General features: G+C 36.7%; 1 protein-coding gene across 2 annotated transcripts in view; it reads right to left on the reverse strand.

Moving 5' to 3' along the window:
• The window catches only part of LOC138702896 (AT-rich interactive domain-containing protein 1A-like), a 109,609-nt gene extending 87,664 nt beyond the window's left edge, over nucleotides 1–21,945 (reverse strand). For both annotated transcript variants that reach the window (XM_069830282.1, XM_069830281.1), the window contains exons 1-3: nucleotides 21,746–21,945; nucleotides 7,520–7,627; nucleotides 5,369–5,656 (exon numbers count right to left, since the gene is read on the reverse strand). In XM_069830282.1, coding sequence (XP_069686383.1) covers nucleotides 5,369–5,656; nucleotides 7,520–7,627; nucleotides 21,746–21,782 — 433 coding nt within the window. In that variant the 5' untranslated portion in view covers nucleotides 21,783–21,945. The remainder of the gene's footprint in view (nucleotides 1–5,368; nucleotides 5,657–7,519; nucleotides 7,628–21,745) is intronic.
• Between the last annotated feature and the right edge of the window lie 222 nt (nucleotides 21,946–22,167).

Consider the following 22,167-nt stretch of genomic DNA (forward strand, 5'->3'; position numbering starts at 1 on the left):
CTAATTGACTGAGTGGCTGACTAACATCTGACTGGCTGAGTAATATTTGACTGACTGATTGACTGAATAATATCAGACTGATTGACTGACTTACTGATAGGCCAACACCGTACCCAAAATGATATTTTGATATAACAAATTTGATTCTCTCTCACAATCAGTACTTCCTTTAAAATTGCTGTAGTGAGAAAGTAAAATGACAGGAATGTCACCTGGAAGAAGGACTAAAAGCCAGTGTGTAAACTTGATTATATCTGGTGGCCCAGACGACAGGTGACACTTTTCCCGCTCCGTAATGAAGCGAGCGAGTTCTGCAGATAGCGAACAACTTTCGCGCTGTTGGCGTCCTTGGTGGCTGCAGTTTCACTAGAATCGATTCAGATATCGCGGGAAAATTCCCCGTCTCTGTCTGTCTCACACACTTTCAGACGGTGTGTGTGGAAATTTGTTAGAGTGAGGATCTCAGAACGCGCATTTCCGCAATCTCTCACTACATTCCTTTCTTACTCTAAGGGGCTTCATGGACTCGCGGTCTAGTTCCAGGATGAGCACTGTCCTCGAATCATGAGGACTAGAACAACCCGGCTTTCGCTCCAGACACAGGGCAAGGCCAGGAATCGAACTAGAGATTGAGAACTCTAGTTAAAATTTATATAACTTTCTGTTTACTATTCATAAATCCTTCTCAGTCGTTATTTTACTCCATGTTTAATATGTATTTTATGAGCTTTATTTACATGCTTATTATGTAGACTAACTAATTCCATTGCCGCATATTTATCAAGTCAAGGAATATCACTTATTCGCTGCTGTGTATCACTTTAAATTGCCGCGTCTGTGTCTCAAGCTATAGCGCGCTGATCTTCCATCCAGGCAGTCCGAGTTCGATCCCTGGTCATATCGTGATGGAGTTGTGGTGGACAAAGGAGAGACGTGTCAGAGGGTTTTTCTCGGGATACTTCCGTTTCCCTCTATCATTCCACCAGTAGCATGCACATTCCCCTCATTTCACCTATAATATGCAATAGTTAAATATAGGCTGCTAGGCTGGGGCGAAGTCTTGGGTTTCCGATGCTGATATAGAAAGGTTTGGGTTTCCGGGCCCTGGGGTACTAATCTGGGAATGGAACCTTGGTTTGTCAGGGCTGAAGCAGGACAACCCACCTGTCATCATCGGATTCACGAATGCTAGAACGTTAGGGTTAGAAGCGTCCGGAGTTCGCCAGATATTTCCTGCTTTCTTAGGTGTAAAGGAAGCTTTTAACAGAAAAAGGTTCATCTTCTGCGGACCTCTGGAAAAAGAACTAAGAAAGAGACTAGTGAAGTGCTTTGTGTGGAGTGTGGTATTGTATGGAACAGAAACATGGACTTTATGACGAAGTGAAGAGAAGCGAATAAAAGCATTTGAAATGTGAATATGGAGAAGAATGGAACATGTGAAGTGGACAGATAGAATAAGAAATGAAGCTATGTTGGAAAGAGTGGGTGAAGAAAGAATGATGCTGAAACTGATCAGGAAGAGGGAAAGGAATTGGTTGGGTCTTTTAATGAGAAGAAACTGCCTGCCGAAGGATGCACTGGAAGGAATGGCGAACGGGAGAACAGTTCGGGGCAGAAGAAGATATCGGATGATGGACGACATTAAGATATATGTATTAGGGGAGAATCGGGTAGTATCGGACATCGGGTAATATCGGACAGTGAGTTTCTTTCATCTACCACACGATGATAGTACTTGATTGACATGGTTACGTTTCTATGATGTCGCATAGAGAAACGTAACCATGTCATTCAGGTACTACCATATGGTGGTAGATGAAAGAAACGCACTGTCCGATTTTACCCGATGTCCGATACTACCCGACACTCCCCTATATGAGGAGACAAAGAGGAAGGTAGAAAATAGGAAAGATTGGAGAAATCTGGGTTTGCAGTGAAAGACCTGCCCTTGGACAGAACACTTAATGAATTAATATAATTTATAGCTGATACACAATTTGAATATATTACATAGGTACCTATATAAAAATCTATAAACTACTGTAATATCATAAACAATTTAATTGCTTCAAATTTATCAAGCATAAAGAATATAGTTTTAATAAAATAATCTAAATTATCATCTGTGGCAATTATTTTGATTATATTCCTTCCAGCAATACTTAACAAGGTGTTCTTTGAATTCATCATTTGTATTAATTAATCTCATGCAATTTGGTAATGAATTATATTATTTTGATCCTAAATTGAAAAAATGATTTAATTCCAAATTTTGTTGTATTTGGTGTTTTCAACGTCAATTGTCTGTTCGATCTTGTTTCATATCCAAGAATTTCTGCATTGATTTTGGATTTATAATTATAGTATATTTTGTTCCCTTTAGTACTTTAAACATAAAAGACACATGGATTTTTTAATATTATATTTGTATGACAGAATTTTTATAATATTATGCACTTCAGTTGATGGTGTTAAATATGGCAACTCATATAACGATTAAATTTAATTAAGCAATCTTAACGTTTTCTTCGCATGTTTTCATACTGAAAATATGTACGTATATATTTACACTGCAAGTGGGCAAGCACCCGATGGCAGTGGTATAAACAATATAAGCAATACACATAGTCTACTTCGTGTAACATGATTTTACACTGAACGTAATTTAGAAACTTATTTGCGTCAGTTACAACGCGAGACACAAATGAAATGAATTTTCAAACAAAATCCGAATTGCAGCACATATTGGTCGTGTTCCAATGATGTTGTTATTTGTAAACAACTGACATATTTCCTGTCTAAATATCTGACAGACTATCTGAATAACTATCTGACCGATTGACTATCACATTGATTGAATTAATGACCCACAGTTTGAATAACCAGATATTTAAGTATTCAGTCTGATTAATCAAATGCAAGTTTCAGTGCCACGAAAGACCTGAATATATATTTGAATTGTCGATGCGCTGATCTCTGCCAGGCATCCGAATCATATTTATCAGAATGTGAAGTTGCGAATCTCGATCCATTTTGGGCACATATTCTTGGCTGATTGTTACGTATGCACACGTGCTACGTACTGTATGTGGGTGTGTACGTACGTCGATTACTGGACTCCCCGTCATATCGATTGACTCGTACCAAGAGGGCACTGCATCACAAAATGCACCCAGAATGAGCTCCAAGTCTGTTTGCACATTCCCCTCACTGGATCAGATTAACAAAGCACTGGATCACACGCGGCTTACCAATTAATGCTGCTGGTTCTCAAAGAACAGTATGCAACTTCTAGCTTTAGATCCGAAGCAAGAGAAGTTTCAAAATACTAAAATAAATTTGTGGACACCGAAACAAATATTAAGAAATAATGTAAGCTGATAAACTGTATAGTGATTACCATTTTCATTTTGCTATGGTTACGAAAATCAGGGCTGAAAACCAATTATAAAGAACTGCAGTGTTAGAAATGTGATTGCGAACTGTTATGCAAGAGACCACTTATTAGTAGGCCTACATACTGATATTGAAATGCCTTGCCTCCGAATTTCAGAACGGAAAGGAATTCTTAAGAAAGTAATCGCGGAGAAGTAATTTCAATCAATTCTACACAAATAATAATAATAATAATAATAATAATAATAATAATAATAATAATAATAATTTACAGCGGCAGAAAGAAGTGACTTTTCGTGTTACGGATGGCATTCGTGAATCCGACGCTAACAGGTGAGCCATACTGTCCCAACTCTGACAGAGTGAGATTCCATGCGCAGACACAGAGTGAGATTCCATGCGCAGACAATTATCTGTTAAGTTTCAGGGTCCGGAGCACCAAGCCCTCCTGCTATCAGCATCAAAAACCCGTACTACCCCAAGATATTAACCTCAATCTATTAGACTATTGCAGATTATAGATAGATGAGAGAAAAATATAAAGTGTTGCTGGAATTAACGGGAGAGTCCCGAAAAAAACGACCTGCCCGGGGAGCGAACCCGGACCGCCTAAATACGTATTGTAATGTCATCTGTTGGCTTTTATCTGTAAGAATTGGCTTATTGCGTATCATTGACAGTTTGGCCGTAATTTCATTGAAGATCGGTAACGAAGTGTGTGACAGGAAGACGTGACAACACTGCATTCAGTGACGGTAGAAGCAAGTTAAAAGCAAGACTAGAGCGGGAAGGAGGAAATGCACAGCCACCAATGTCCCTCTGTGGAATGTTATATTACTGAATCTTTCGTATAGTTATGTACATGATTTTGTGACTCAACCGCTACTGTTACGTGAATATGTATTGCAGTGTTGCCATCTGTTCGCTTTTATCTGTAAGAATACTTACTTACTTACAAATGACTTTTAAGGAACCCGAAGGTTCATTGCCGCCCTCACATAAGTCCGCCATCGGTCCCTATCCTGTGCAAGATTAATCCAGTCTCTATCATCATATCCCATCTCTCTCAAATCCATTTTAATATTATCCTCCCATCTACGTCTCGACCTCCCTAAAGGTCTTTTTCCCTCCGGTCTCCCAACTAACACTCTATATGCATTTCTGGATTCGCCCATACGTGCTACATGCCCTGCCCATCTCAAACATCTGGATTTAATGTTCCTAATTATGTCAGGTGAAGAATACAATGCGTGCAGTTCTGCGTTGTGTAACTTTCTCCATTCTCCTGTAATATCTGTAAGAATAGTATCTAAAAAACGTTCAGAAATGACGACAATGATATTACACGTTTATATTTAACTCGACACTACCTGATTCATCTCTAACAAAGACTCTATTTAGACAGTCCCTTTTCCATCCAGTATATGAGTAGATTTATACGAAATTGATTGGTAACATTTCTATTTAAATCTTTCAATTTACACTGTACATTTTTATTGACAGTTGCTGTTTTGAAGGAATCTAGAATCCTTTGCTTTTGTACATTGTATTACCGTAACCGATTTCGAGGGCTTCTAAGATAGTAGTGTGCACATCTGTGGAGTAACAGTTAACATGCCCGACCGTCAAACGAGACGGTCCGTGTTCAAATCCTAGTAGGGACAAGTTACCAGGTTGAGGTTTTTCCGGGATTTTCCCTCAACCCACTAAGAGCAAATGCTGATAACTTTCGACGCTGGACTCATTTCGCCGGCATTATGACCTTCATCTTACTAAGACGCTAGATAACCATAGAAGTTGATAAATCGTCGTAAAATAACCAATTAAAAAAAGATAGTGGTCAAAGGACTTTGCATGATTGTTCCTAGTCTCTCAAGATTCCTGTCTAACCGAGGGATGGTTCTGTCTCTATAAACCGTAGACGCCTTTGCAGGAAACTTCCGGTAAGTTATTAGTGACATACAGGACTGACCTGGATATTTGCGCTTGTGCTCTGCGTCCACCTCGCGCGCCAGCATGAAGTACTTGTCCTTGTCGTCCTTGAGCATGGCCTTCCACATGGCGCCCAGACGCACGCTGATGTCCTTGTTGCTCTCACGCGGGAACTGCACGGCCAGCTTCTTGCGCCATTCGTTGGCGAACAGCATGAACGCATTGGGCGGCCGCGGGATCTTCTGGCGCGGCGCCGCCATGATCAGCACCGGCTGCGGCGACGGCTGTGGTGGTAAAGGCGGACTCGCCACTTTCTTGTTCGCATTCTCTGCAAGTGCCACATACTGCTGTTAGTTACAAGCCATATCTCACTGTGTTACCAATTTTGTGGTGGAATTCACCACACTTAATACTCAAGTCGTAAGCCCCTCCGCCAAAAAATTGGCAGACGTAAGATAATAATAGCATTTGTTTCTTTAGAGCAGCGTTTCTCAAACTTTTCTATTCACGGAACCCTTTTAAACCCAAAATAAAACTCTGGAACCCAACTACCCCAGTGAATATTCGTGGAGAGGGGTTGTGTGTGTTTCCCCCCCCCCCCATTTCGCCTTCATCAGACTCACGTTTAGGGATAGTTTAAGTTGTAGTGGCACACTTGAATGTTGATTGTTTTAATGATCCTGTTTTAAGCCACTGATCCATGATTCAGTGTCACTCTGTATTAAGAAAAGTAGACTGAGGATCGGTATCACTGTGTATTAAAAATAGGATGGTGTGCTGTAGCTCGCAATGATTGGTCTCGCCTTCTATGTACACAATTTTGAAGAAGGGATGATAAAAATGGCACAATTTTTCTTTAAAATATTCGACTTTTTTCTGATATTATTAAATAAACTTTGAGACACAAAATTAACACATAATTCACCTTGAACTTCAAAATAATGGTCTTTCCTCTCCAGAAGAAGTTTCCTGTGCTTTCTTGGAGGAACATCAAAACAACTCTGCGAATTATCCTTCACAGAATTTTCAATTAATTCCATATACAATTTACACCTGTGCATTATTGTTGGAAAATGTGTTAGCTGCAGACACTTAAGTTACTTCAAGCGCACCTATTATTATTTCAACAATGTGCATTAGTGATCGGATTGTCGTAAACGGTATCCATTGTTGTCCTGAAAATTGCCAATAGAATAAACAATTATAGTTCTGTTCTTATTATTTTTCATGTTTTTATAACATTATATTTTAAAGATTAAAAAGTAAATAATTTCACATCAGGAATTGGCGGAACCCCTAAGAGTTGCTTACGGAACCTCGGGGTTCCGGGGAACACACTTTGAGAAACGCTGCTTTAGAGTATCTACCACTCAATTTTATTGAAATTAAATACAATAATGAAGATAATTTTGAAGCAAAGTCTTTCCTTTCAGTACCCCGTACTAAAAGAACTTTTTATATGAATAACACGTATTATTAAAGTGTATCCCCTTCAACATCTATAATACAATCCCAGACTATCCTTTCAAGGCCCGCCCATAAAGTAAAACTTCTGGGTACATTCCTACGGGAATATACAGAAGGAAGAGAATACCAAGAACAGAAGGAGGAAAGAAGGAGAAACAGGTGAGGAGAAGAAGAAGAAGAACAGATGCATGACAAGGTGAGGAGAAGAAGAAGAACAGATGCATGACAAAGAACTAGAGGAACTGAGGGAGAAGACAAGCAACTCATGACGGAACAAAAAAAGAATGAAAAAAGGAACTGAAGGGAAAGAAAGAGGAGAAAATGAGAAAGAAATTGGAAACCTGAAGGGAAACACAGAAGGAAGAAAATAAGAAACTGAAGAAAAGGAAGAGAAACAGACGGAGGATAAGAAAAGGAACTGGGGAGAAGAGAAGGAGAAACAAAAGGAAATAAAATCGAGTGAGCGAGACAAGGAAGAGAAACAGAAGGAGTAAAGAAGAACTGAGGGAGAAGAATATGAGCAGCTGAGGGAGAAAAGAAAGACGAACGGAGGGATGAAGAAACTGACGAACTGAGGGAGAAGACAGAGGGAGAAGAGGAAGAGAAATGGAAGAACAAAATAAATTGAAGAAGAAGAGGATAAAAATGAGAAGAAAAGAGAGAACTGGGAAAAAAAGGAGAGAAATAAAGGAATAAGAAAATGAACTGCAATATGTGGACTCACCTGGGGCGATGACCACGGAGTAGCATCTCTTCCTGGTGACGACGGGGCGCACCAAGGGGGCGACGTCTTTGCTGAGTTTTTCTAGCTGGCTGCTGGCAGCCTTCGCTTCTGCAACAAACACTCCGTCAACAGACTGTTTGGGAGAGCCCGAAGGTTGAAGTGCAAACAAAAGCTCCTTTTACCTACAGTAACCCTTCTCAAAGTTTTTAAAGTAACAACCACTCTGAAGAAGTTAAAAACTTGTACCGTTTATACAGTTTTGTTATAATACAATTTTACTTATCAGTGCTTGAAATACTATTGAGTTGTTTGAAATTACATTTCAGAAATTGACACATTTTAAATCAGTGAGACGTGTACTGTACATACTGTATACAGGGTGATTCACGAGGATTTACGGAGCAAGAGCATTCTGAGGAAAAAAGTCATATAAACACGTGTCCTAATCTCAATATTTTCAGAGTTACACTAATTTGAAGATGTTAGTAAAATACTTTTTTTCTTTAGTTTTAAGGGTAAAAAAATTATTACAAATAGAGAATTAACAATTCAGAAGTGTCATTTCTTTAGTTGACTAGTGTTCTGAAGCTAAAAATATGTTGTTAATTGCTTTGTACAGATTTTGTTTTTCAATTTTTAACTAAAAATTACATAATTCTTATGCACTTATCACAAAAATTGTTACAAATCATACGACTTTAGAAAACTTGATTCTTTACAGTTTAATTATGAATCCTAATGTACAGTCTTATAGAATTTACAAGAGTGGCGTGATTTGTAACAACTGTTGTGATAAATGCGTAAGAAAATATAATTATGCAGTTAAAAATAATTGAAAAAAAATTCTGTACGAAGCAACTATGGAATTCATAACATATTTTCAACTTCAGAATACTAGCTAATTAAAGAAATGGTACTCCTGAATAGTTCTTTCTTTATCTGAAATATTTTTTTACCCTTAAAACTCAAATACCTTCAAATTAGTGTAATTATGAAAATATTGAAATTAGGGTAAATGTTGTTGTTTTCTAATGCCAGGCGTTTGACAATAAAGTCATTTGACCTCTTGCACTCCAATATTTTTCAAACATATTATCATGGTCAGCCACTGAAGCACAGATTTTGAGGTGTTCCGAATCCATTTCTTGGTTTGAGTTGCACAATGGGCAGTTAGGGGACTGATATATTCCAATTCTATGCAGGTGTTTGGCCAAACAATCATGGCCTGTTGCCAATCTAAATGCAGCTACAGACGATTTTCGTGGTAAATCGGGAATTAACTGTGGATTATGATGCAGAGAGTTCCATTTTTCCCCTTGAAAATGTAAATGTTTGCATGACATTTTTTGCTCAGAATGTCTTCGAAAATAAGCTCCGTACTCCTCGTGAATCACCTGTATTTTAAAATTATTATCAGTGAAAAATAGGCAGGTCTAATAGATTTCGTAAAATGTATAGTAATTCTTACATAATTGTTTTGAGTTATTTATTTAGTCAGTAACATATCTCATAAGAAGTATAAAATAAAAAAGTAGTATCACAAAGGTGACATACTTTCTCGTTACACAGTTTGTAAATTTCGAAAAAATTTAGCTTCTCAATAATTATGAGTTAAGCCTACTTTCCTGTCAGATACGTAACCACATTCTTGTGTTATACTTCTCATTAATTGTTAACAGTTACCTTGCACACACGGACTCGTAAATTCATATGAAACGCTATCCACATAAGAAAAAAAATAGCGGACAGAGGAAGAGAGAAAAGAGATAATGTAACAAATATCGAGAAAGAACACATTTAACTTTATGTATTGTTATCAAAGTATAAAAACGTAATTATTTTTGTTATTTACACGAAATAGGTATGTCCATATCGTAACCATATCCCATATGCCAACTTGCAATGATTGAAGGACGGATTCATATGTACTAAAAACAGCAAAATATGCATGCACGTTGCTTACCGTTAAAATATTTTCTTTATTTATTTTCCAGTTATAAACCATATCGCTGGTAAAAAAGAGTCGAAAGTTTTGTTTCTGCATCAGATATTCTTTTTTTTAATACACCAGATAGCTATTGATCGCAACCTAACCATGTATATTTTTACCCAAAAATAAATAAATCTACGTCCCTTTGTTGATGAATGATGACATTCTAGAGATCGCTGTAGATGAATCGGATGTGATGGATTTCGTTTCAGGTCCACTTTTCTTTGTATCACATTTTGAATTCCTCGTGTTTGTCAGTTTTTGTTACAAAGTGTCTGATGATTGACACAACATATCAAACACTACGTAGGGAACAATGGTAGCAGTTATTGAAACAGTTTCACACAGTATCCTACAGCCCGATTGTATCTGAGGAACCACAGCGGGCGAGATTACATATTGACTGACTGGGAATGACGTTATTCTGTAGCTCGATAAAGCATCATAACTATTTACAAACACAATTTAAATATAAATTTGGGCTTTCGTTCTATATCATGTTTCAAATGTTTCTTGTACATCAGCATTATAAACAGTCTTTATCGTTAGTGAAAATCGTGCATAATATGCCACATTATTGTGCCAGAGCCGTTTAATATTACCATTCCAAGTAAAACGTCATGACTTCTATCATGAAGGCATAACTTGTGCCATAAGTTAACATTATGAAACGATTTGCCATGCTATAATATTATTTTAATACCGGTACATCATTGTTGTCATAGCAACGTCTTTCTCCATAGACCGTGATATCAAACTACTCATCATTACAAATCTGATGTTATTTCTTAATTATTATGGTTTTATAATTCTGTCGTACAAAATATAACGTGTGAAACACAATTGTATTGTTGTACAATTATTGCATTCGTCAAAATTAGGATAATCGCAACAACGTATAACATTATGAACTTGTTTCATAATATGCTATTTAAAAAAGGTTTGTGTTACAGAATCGTAATATTCCAAAATAGAAATTTGCACCACTTCCGAAATTAAAGCGTAATAAATAGAGACCGTATATTTGGTAATAGTGATAAGAGTGAAATTTTCCAGAATTATTTTCTTTGTTACATTTACCGATCTATATACCTAAAATACTATATTTGAGCAAAAAAAAGAAAAGAAAAGAAAAGAAAAGAAAAAAACTCGCGAGAGTCAATAACCACGAAATAGGCTATACCGCGTCTATCGCAAAAGCTACGAAATATACACTACAATTTTATTTAATATTGTTAAAAAAACATGTTTGTGACTTTTGAGTTAATATGTAAATCGCTTGGTAAAGTAAATAATTATTTCTGCTTTTTTTTTTGTTATTGTGTGTACTCTCACTTTAATTATCATCTCTATGGCTATCAAAAAGAGATCAGTCGGATGCATCGAAGATTGAAGAACTACAACATTCTTCTGTCTTTGATGCAGTATGTTGTTGTTTGTTGTTTAATCAACTGTCCGAAGACGGGTCTGAACCTCAAAGTAATACCAAGAGGGTATCACTTATGAGGCAACTAGGCCAGGAGATAATGGGGTAGGATGGCCAGTTCCTTTCCCTCCTCCATTGCATACATCGCCTACTAGCTACATATTACACTAGTCAGACTTCAGATGCATACAAACAATTGTTCTCCTCTGACACATATCGTCACGCGAGATGTACTGCCTGATATAATAGAAGTACATATCAGCGAGAACCTCTGAGCATAGAAGTATGTTATGCGACGGAATTAAGAGGTGTCGAAAGAACTAGTAAAGAACTAATGTGGTGGGCAAATCAAACGTTGCAGAAGGTTTTTTCTTTGGGTACTCCATTCCACCAACTCTCCAGTTCCTCCATCATTTCAGATATAATTTTCAATTGGTAAAAATAGGCAGGGGAGAAGACTTGAGGGTAGTACTAGTCTCTGACTCTGATATAGGATTTCGAGCTCCGAACTCTGGACCTTAACAGATAATCGTGTGGGAATGAAACCTGGCTGTCTTAGGCTCAGGCAGGATAGCCTGCCTGTCAGCATCGGATTGATGAATACCAGCTGCCTATATGTCAAACTGAGACATTCATCGCATAGGCTATACTGTGTAGGGCGCATAATGGGCGAATGCCAGTCTGAAGTGTATGCAACATCCGTTCGGAGTCCAGCCAGCCGCGAACTTAATTACCCAGCAGTTAAATGGATAAGGATTGCATTTATCGAAAGCATGGGTCGTCTGGGTTGATTACGGCTATCTGATGTCCCGCGACATCCAGCTGCTGCAGTCTGGGCAAGTATGGATTCTGCCTCAGCAGATAATGATCCTTTAATCAATCTCCTGCACAATAGCAGCAATTCCGTGTAGTGGATATCGCATCGGGAAGTCGTCCTCTATGGTCTACCTGTTTCTGTTCGATTCGAGATTCACGGAATCAAACCTGGGCAGAGATAATGGAGTTTAAACGGCAATAAAAACTTTAGCATGGCATCCTCCGGGAGGTAAGTAAAGCTGGGAGGCGAGCCTCATAGATTTAAGGTATACGCACAGAGAATCCTGTACCTGATACATGGCTCCAGTCAACATTTAATGATCATTTCACGTCTTCTCGTCCACGTTGAATTTTAGAGCTGAATAACCTCTGCAGTTAAAAGTATTGCGAAATTAAAATAGGCCTATTACCGGATTAAGTAACCGTTTAAAGTAGTAGTAGTAGTAGCCAACATAGAAAACAAAAAAACCACACTCAATCGCTTTCACCTTCATCTTGACGGGATAATAAAAGCCTAAACTAACCTAACCTAAGTGCGTCGGTGTCTATTCCAAAATCGGCGGAAGTCGCTCAACGCTCGTTTAAGCTAATTATGTAATAGGGTGGTAGTAGCCTATGTATGTTCAGCTTTCTGCAGGTAGTACCAATATTCGCGTGTAGTAAGTAATCTCAATGTTAGATTACAGTTGAAACTAATGTTACAAACCTTTGAAAGTTTCTCTTATTTTCTCATTAAAGTCACAAATTTATTTAAAATTGTTAACACAATATTTGTCCTTCGAAAGTCATAACATTGAAAATAAAAATTAAAAATAGTGATATTATTTTTTGTTTTCTTAAAAAAATTAGAGTATTTTAAAAGAATTTTGCTTCATTGTATTAAAAACTATAAACTGATATCAATGATAAGTACAGGAACGCCATTTCATAGCACCTTCCAAAATCGGTTTGATAACCTAAAAAATGAAAGGGAACTGCCCCAGTGAGTTACACTGTAAAATACTAAATTTGTATGATATTTTTGGTCCAGGGAAAATATTCATTATTTTACGTGGACCAAATTTTTGGTAAGACAGTTTAAGTAGACTACACTTTACCGTGGCTCACTGGACCTGTCCCCGTTGTCTCCCCTCTACTGCGACATAAACTACTTATAATAATTGTTGGCTTAATATGTAATGTCATTAGAACTGCAATACTTTTTAAATGCACATGTAATGGCTCCTGTAAGTACAATAGAAATAATTCAGATTAATAACAACTATGAGCATAGGTAATAAAATTATTGTCAGTGTACATTATACTATCACGTCAGAGAGACTAATAATGAAGTACACGACAAAGCATTCCTAAAGACAAACAGTAATACGTTTAAACGCCTTTTCGTAGAACCATCGAAAGGCACTACGATAACCTAAAAAGTGTGGGGGAATGGCTGCAGTCAACTCCACAGCAAAATACTAATTTTTACTCCATTTGTATTTCCTTCTTTGTCCAGGAAATATATTCGTGTCTTTTACGAAAACATCCTTTAAATAAAAGACAAATATTGGCTAAACTAGCGCTGAGGTAGTACTTTCGTACTCCGCTTATACACCTGCATATTTGAATCTGTGATAGGTTAGGTTTGGCTTGTTTAGGCTTTTATTAAAAAAATATTATGTCTTACATATACGATCAACTGCATCTCCACAAAAAAAAAAAAAATCCATACAAATTCAACGCTTTTCACTTTCGAAATCACCAGAACTATCTCAGCGCATGTTTCACCTAAACTTTAAAGGACCAGAAATACAGTACAAATAAAGTATTAATATTTGGCATGGAATAATTTGTAATAAAGCGGTTTAAGTGTAACAGTGGCTGACTGGAACTGTTTCCTTTCATTTTCTATATTAACTTAGTGATTTTAAGAACAAAGCAACAAGAATATTCGTATGTGGGAAGAGAAAATGTAGAAACAAAAGAGAGAAGAGGAAAAAAATATATAGCAGAAAGTAAGAGGAAAAGGTAGCAGAAAACAAAGACGAAAAACGAAAGGAGAAAGAAGAGGGAATATGAGGAAGGAGGGAAGAAATATAAAGGCCAATAGGGAGAACAACAGCCAACGACGAATGAGGAAGGAAGTTTGTTAACAAGAAGCAAAATTAGAAAAAAAAAGATAACCTATTTTTTTATTAGCGCAAACCTGTAACTTCATACGACTCGGAATTTAATATTTCCCATAATTTATCCGTGCTTTGATCCTACAAACTTTGGAAACACAGTTAGGTTATATTTTGTCTTCGAAACGTATCCTTGTACATACTTAATTCAGAGGTAGGCTAACCGACTTCAATGAAAACCTAACCAATTCTTGACCTTGACTGCATTGAGGCGATAACAATTATGTTTTGTGTTTCTGCAGAAATTAGACCTACAGGTAATAATAACTTTGTAACACAACAATGGTTAGACTAGATCCGCGCACTTGTTAATAGAACTTCTAATAGAAGGTACCAATATTGTAATTGTTTTCAGTGAAGAGAAACAATAACATTCAGCCAGTAAACAAAGCATGCTAGTGGGCGCCGTGACAACCGAATGTAAATAAAATTATACAACGTTCTGAATTCGATCATAGCCTCATGAGACAATACTGAACTGTTTTCTTAAACGAAAACATTATTTTTCCCGTGAGTAGCTGTCGAATCGTACTCACTCCTTTGCCTGGCACTCTTGCGGATGGTGTACGTCTCCAGCTTCTTGAGGGACAACGGCGGCTTGTACAGGGAGTCGCTCCCCGACCTCCAGCGTCGACAATTCCGCTTCTTGCCGGCCATTCTGGTCACCAATACTCGCGATTTCATACAAATATCGCGACAGACTCCGTAACCTATAACCCGCGTAAGATTTGGCATCTGGACCAATCAGGGTTCCTGCACGTGGCGGGAAAGTGCGACAAATCCGAATTGCCCATTTGGAGAGCGGTGTCACGTGATAACTCATTGAGGGCATTGTTAGCTCGGCGACTTCAGTACTCATGTAACCCAAGCCGATGTTGAGATGTTCGGCGGCCTATTAACAGAACACACTCGCGGCATCTGGTTGCCTTCTCTCTACCACTTTAAATTAAAATGTATTTTAAGCACTTTAAACAGAGCTTGTTTATAGTCCAATGCAAGTAACGTGGTCACATTTAACATAGGGTAATAATTGCATTAAAAACTTGAATGAACATAATATTACAAGAAGTCAGTTACGCCTGCATAATAATATCAACATATTCAGTAATTTTGTTCCGCGCCGTGGCGGCATGGTTTGGCGCCATATTTTGTAGTAGCGATACAGAGTGGCGCTGGTTCGAGTTCTCATAGGGAAGAAATTTTGTTGAAACTTCGATCTTCCTACACACCACACACGGGACTGACGTGAGATTTGTGTTGCGTTATTTCATGATGAAATGAAACTGAGGTGCGGCACAAATTAAATATATATATATATATATATATATATATATATATATATATATATATATATATGGAAAAATAAATAACCTGGTTTTCTTAAGATTGCGCGTTAGTGACAGGTTAGGTTTGGTTTATTCAGGCTTTTGGTACGCCTTGCATATACGCATTTGATAAATACATAGCTACATAAAATGTGAGTTTTCTTAAGGTCTAGGATCAAATATAGGTTGGATTTGGTTTGTTCAGGCTTTCGGTAGACGGGTACACAGATTTAACCTAGACCAAAACAGGAGCACTTTGCCGTGTAGTGCAACATCATATTGGTACAACTGCGTTACGTGATCATTGCGTGACAAAATGTCTGTGAAAATCATCTGTCTGGTATGAAAGGAAGGAAGATGTTTGGGGCTTATTAAGTAGTTTATAGCTTTCGCAGTGGTCACATCATGTCTTCAGTCAGAGTGGTGTGCTATAATTTTGAGGTTATTTTCAATTAAATAATTATGTTTTTTATCTTCCGTATGTGGTACGTAGAGGGATCGAAGTTTCACCGAGATTTTCTCATCAGTGTATGGGACCGGTCCCCACACAGCATGACGAAATTGGGGACCTCTACATTTAATAGCGAAATCCTATTTCATAAGCTACCTATAACGACTGGGGAGGATCATCGCACTGACCATACGTTACCCCCTGTACTGGTTGGATTATCGGTCGCCTCTGCTTAGGCGTATGGACTTGAGGCCAGCAGTCAGCTGTTCGACCTTGGATCTTCATGGGTTATTATTATTATTATTATTATTATTATTATTATTATTATTTATTTTTTTTACCTGCGGTCTTGTTTCTTAAGTAAAATATATTAGAGACTCAGTTCATGAAAAAATACGTTTAATTTAGTAATAAGATAAGTAACAATTTTCGTAATAATTTCATTCATTCATTCATTCATTCATTTAGTATTCTGCCCAAGAGCAGGTCTTTCACTGCAAACCCAGCTTTCTCCAATCTTTCCTATTTTCTGCCTTCCTTTTCGTTTCCTCATATGATCCATACGTAATAATTTGAAGAAATGAATTATAATATCACTAAAACGATAAAATAACACTTTCATGACTATAAATCAGACACTGTCAAATAAACGGTGTGTCGTTTTATGGTGTTCTTGTTCTTGCTTCTTAATGAAATCTTTCATTCCAAAACCCTCTGTGGAAAACAAATTGTAAATCTAAGTTAATGGCGTATTGTTGTGCAATTGATCTTAGTTTTTTTCTTAATTTTTATTGTTATTAACCCGTGTGTCAGTGCTAAACAGGCAATAGAACAAGGAACGATGTCCAACATAGCTAGATATGAAACGTATGTGCGTACTCAGTGGATTAAAAATGTAATGAAAAATAGCAATTGTACTGTATACTATGATAACTCACCTAAAACCAAGAATTATTGATCCATTCTACGGAATTCAATCTGCTATTCAATCTAAAGCATGATTTCATAATGTGAATTCTATAGATCGATAATGAATGTGATTTTCAAGGTATATTTTAAACAATTGAAGGATCTTTTTAAAAAAATCTGTTATAGGAGGGGAAATTTTCAGTGGTTTTCATAAAACAACCTTAGTGCAAAGAATTATTTTTTCATGAAAACCATTGTCCAGGACGATAGTAGCATTTAAAAATATCTCATTCATATCATCTTGAAACATTTATCCACATAGTTTTAAACTATAATAAATTGGCAGTACTATTGCTTCTTATGTACGATGCAAAAGCCACCTCAGAGAAAAAATACTTGAATTGTTATATTATTATGGAGTCATCTTTAGGTGCAGAAGTAACCACATGGAAGAAACGTAAGCATCGAAAAGAGAAGAAATAGGATACAATAAAGAAAAAGAAGATTAAAGGAGAGGCACACTTCAGCCACAACAGAGTATTTTTTCTTAAAGCAACCGTTGCCCACAGTTATCTAATTTAGACATGTATTTCTATGAGGCAATTTAAGTAATAATTAATGGACTTCAGTTCTCCCAAGTTGTAACATCTTAAGAAATGGCATGGTGAATTTTATACTTGAAGTGTCAACAACACTCATACCAGATAGTTTTTTGTTGCTCCTGAAAATTTATGTTTTTGGATTATGTAGGTTCAGCTTTTTGTATTCCAAAAATAATATTTAATTCTTTGGCACCCATTTTATCTGAATTAGGAAAAATAGATTTAGGGATAATAGGAGATCCAACAAAAATGCAAGTAGCTAGAGAAAGCTTTAGATAAACCATTTAAAGTGATGACTTGATTATAGATATCAAAAAAGAAACTTTCAATCCAATATTAATCTTACCTATATAAAATTGTAAAAGTCAATACTTTTAAATTGAATAGCCGCCCCGAATAAGATTGTAACCAGCAAATACGATATTCTAAAAAAAAAAAAAAAAAAAAAAAAAAAAAAAAAAAAAAAAAAAAAAAAAAAAAAAGGGGGAAACACATTGTACTGTACATACTTTTAATGTTTTAGAGCAAGGTTGACAACCAGACATGTGTGCTGATTTTAATACGAGCACAAGCATTACACATAGAGCATCATTAACAATCATTATTCACGAAAAAGTCAACTTATGAGAAATGAGGGTTATACAACTTTATTCTGGGCGGCTATTCAATTATATGTGAGAAAATGTGGGTAAGCTACGACTGATCACAAATAACGCCTAGCATACTGACATATTACGGACGGCCGGAAAGCTCACTTGGTGGAGGAACTGACTGTGTACTGGTATGTCCTGGGTTCATTCCCGGAGTAGTTGGAATTTTTCTCGCTGCCTAAACTTCCAGAAAGTCATATGGATCCCTGGATACACATAGCCTCATGTGAAATTGAGTACCGGGTGTTTCCAAGAGGTAAAAGGTGGTCGGAGCGTGATGCCGACCACACCACGTCATTCTTGTGCCCAGGTCAAGAAATCTTAAGGTCCTACCACCATGCACCTATGCGTCTTCATGGCATCTAAAGAGGATACCTTTACCTTTATATTGATATATTCATACAGGATTGATTATTTAAATCAGCTATTCTCAACCTATGGGTCCCGACTCAGCGGTGGGTCCCCTGGGGGCGTTTGGTGGATCGTATAAGGGACCCACAAAAATCAGAGGTATAATGCAAATTTACAATACAAACGCCTGAAAAATCGGTTTCTGTTTAGATAATTTTAAAAAATTTATTTTATTAATTTCCAAATATACGAGGCGTGTCCTTAAAGTAAGTTCCAAAAGGGTGTAGTAAGTAAACGGGAAGATTATTTAATAAACTGTTATTTTACTTACTGTGTAGGCCTACATATTATAGTTAATAACGAGCCGTACCCGTGCGCTACGCTGCACCCGTTAGAAATAAATATAAAGTAATTACATAATTAAAATAGGACATTTGATCCAGGGAACATTCGTGTTTGATAGAAGGATAAATCGTTTATTATGTTACTTAATTTAAATTGTATTTAAAAAATTAAAATGCGATCATTTTTATCCAGAGACCACTCATTTGGTCATAAAAATTATTTTAGGAAATACAGGAAACGAATGTACAGAATAGCCTATCAAGTTTTCTGTGCGTAAGAAGCTATTTTAATCTTACCTGTCCTCGATTCACTCAGAAGTTACTGTAATAACATTATAGCATTATGTCCATCTAGAGAAACTACAATTTCCAATGGTGAATTAATAATTAATTATACAACTCGGTTAATTTAGCTTCCGATATTACTTCATACAAACACAGAAACATTCTCTGTAGGCTATCTTTCATAGCTTTCGATTGTTGTTGTCCAAAGCCCCTTATAGACGAAGTCATTTGCTTTTTATTTCATTACACGGCCTTAGATGGCAGTTATTTTAATTTTAAAACTCATTTATCTCATTAAATATCAGTCCTATCAAAATTTTGCATGGAATAAAACTTATCGGAAATGATTTTTAAAGAAACTTTTGTTATGTAACATTTTTCAATAATAAGCGAGATATTTCGATTTATTTCATTCAATCCCCCTTACAACTCCCCTTTTAAATAATGTATTTTGAATGCCAAATAGCCTAAAATCTAAGTTACAACGAACTTAATTTATATTCCAATTTTCATATAAATCGGTTCAGCCATTATCGCGTGAAAAGGTAACAAACATCCAGACAGACAGACAGACAGACAGACAGACAGACATACAAACAAAAATTTCAAAAAAGCGATTTTCGGTTTCAGGGTGGTTAATGATATATATTAGGATCAATTATTTTTGGAAAATCGAAAATTACCAGAAAAATTTCGGCTACAGATTTATTATTAGTATAGATTATATTGTATATAACAATTATATTATAATTAATATACATAATAATATTAAACAGTACAATAACCATCATGTTAAGCTGTTAAGCTGAAGATGTGATAACAATGCTTTTTTCTATACTTATCGAGTAACATTGAGCTGGGGAACAATAATGAGCGCGGAAATCTTTTGAGTTGCCGACATTGACATTGAACAGGACGATATCGATATAGAATACAGTACCTTTAGTTTGTCCCGATCGTATCTTGCACTTGCAGGTGCGAGTAAAAAGACAAAGGAGACTCAGTGATCACATGGGGACAAGTGCGGGCCGCTTCTTTTTGAAACGTGATGATGACGATTGTACTACTAAACGACTTTTCGAGACGACCGAGTGGCAGGTGCACACATCTCTGCCACCGCCACAGCCTCAGATTTCCTGACTTAATTTATACTTTAAGCCATCAGTGGTAGAGTTGCTATCATGATTGTCATTCAATCAAAGGTTCATGGGTTAAAACCCGGTTGAGAACGCTAAAATTCCCTACAATTGTTTCCCTTGGAAAGAATTAAAACTGAGGGGTCTGTTGATAGCTTCACGGCTGAACGAGGGGGCACAATTCTGTTAGTCTTCCTTGATATGATTACGATTCTAAGTGAAACTTTGATCTTCTACCGCACCAATTACGTGTAAATAATTGTAAATAACCTATAATTTTTAGCCCATTTCTCTAGAGACACGTGTTCACTGCGAAAGCAATAAACCCGCCCAACCCGTCCCAGATATTTTCTTTCCTTATATACCGTTGATTTTGTCAGACATTTTCATGCAGTGATGACGTAATTCAATTGTACTACTATGATATTGTATTCCTTTCTTCGCTGTGGTCCAGAGTAAACCTTTAATAATCATAACTTACGAAAACACTTGTTTCTTCGCTATGGTCCAGGGTAAATCTATCTACCTATTACCAAAAAGCTTATGTGCACGGTATACAAAAAGCCTAAACAAACCAAACCTAACCTTTCACTGATCCTCAACATTAAGAAAAATCGTTTATTTATCTTTCCAGATATTAGCAGCAGTGCGATATGCATTTCAAGAGTCCTCTGCCGGACTGTTGAGAATATAACGGATCATTTTTTGTGAAATATTTGAGTTGAACTGTGGAAATGTAATGTATTAAAAGTGATACGTGCATTTGATTTGTGACGCTGGGTTATTTCACCTCTCAGTTTCATTTGATCATGAGGTAACGCAAATCAGACGTCAACTTTTTTTTTACTTGGTTATTTAACGACGCTGTAACAACTACGAGGTTATTTAGCGTCGTTGAGATTGATGATAGCAAGATGATATTTGGCAAGATGAGACCGAGGATTCGCCATAGATTTGCCTTATGGTTGGGGAAAACCTCGGAAAAAACCAACCAGGTAATCAGCCCAAGCGGGAATCGAACCCGCGCCCGAACGCAACTCCGGATCGGCAGGCAAGCGCCTTAGCCGACTAAGCTACGCTGGTGGCTTCAGACGTCAATGTCGTGTGCGGCAGAATACGGAAGTTCTGATCTTTTCTGTCATAGGAATAATGAATGCTATAGTAGAGGAGACGAGACCTGTTCTGTGACATCATGTGTCGTGGTTTTAGTTTGAGATGAACTTCCGTGTCCGTAGATTCGTATAGTCTAATATTAACCATCATGAAGCAAGCTCTCTTTCTGATAGCTCATTCTTTCTCCTCTCTCACAGCTCACACGCCTCCTCATCTATACCTTACTTCATCTTGCCTTACTATCAGAGTTACTATGCTGTATTACTCCTCAACATAGGTCACTGGCTTCGTTAGAGAATGAAACTGAAGTGGAAAACTATTCCTAAATTGTGTTTCGATATGCAAATATCAAGACAACAGAGATGTCGAACTGTTACAAATATCTCTCGATGTCACTTACACGACATAATCTTGATATTTATGTAATTTTCGTGTTTAAAATAACATTAAACTGCTTTTTATTTTGAAATGTTGGCAAAAAGTTCACATACAAGTTCTAGACATTATGTCAATATTCTGGTATATTTTAAACCGTTAGCTTAATTCTGTTACTCTAAAATGAGCCACTTTTCTCAATGGGTTATTATTGTTTTCAATAAATGACAACTACTTGAATATGTGTTAAAATTGTATAAATGTTATTTTTTAAATAGTCATACTCACCATTGGTAGAATCTCGATCGCGATTAAAGACATCCATTTCAAACCAATTTTAAGTTATTTAAAATTCGTCTCATTTAACAACCTAGATTCTGTTTTTCTCTTTGAGGTAAGTTGCCCTTACAATGACACTCTTCCTTACAAAGGTTCACAAAAGTCGTCACAATTATCTTGGGAACAATCCTTTTAATTAGATTTTTCGCTGTCGGATTTGTTTAGAATGAAATCTTATTGTTACGTCACCTAGATACGGATACATTCATATCCAAGTCACGAATTTACCTACATTGCAATACAAATGAATATACAAATATACCTACGAAATGTATCCTGAAATGATCTGAAGTAATTTGATTGAATACTATTTTAAGAAAGACTATATCTAATTCAAAGTTCCACTTATTTATTTTATGTACATTTCCGAT

This window comes from Periplaneta americana, chromosome 7, assembly GCF_040183065.1.
Source record: "Periplaneta americana isolate PAMFEO1 chromosome 7, P.americana_PAMFEO1_priV1, whole genome shotgun sequence".
Taxonomy (NCBI): domain Eukaryota; kingdom Metazoa; phylum Arthropoda; class Insecta; order Blattodea; family Blattidae; genus Periplaneta; species Periplaneta americana.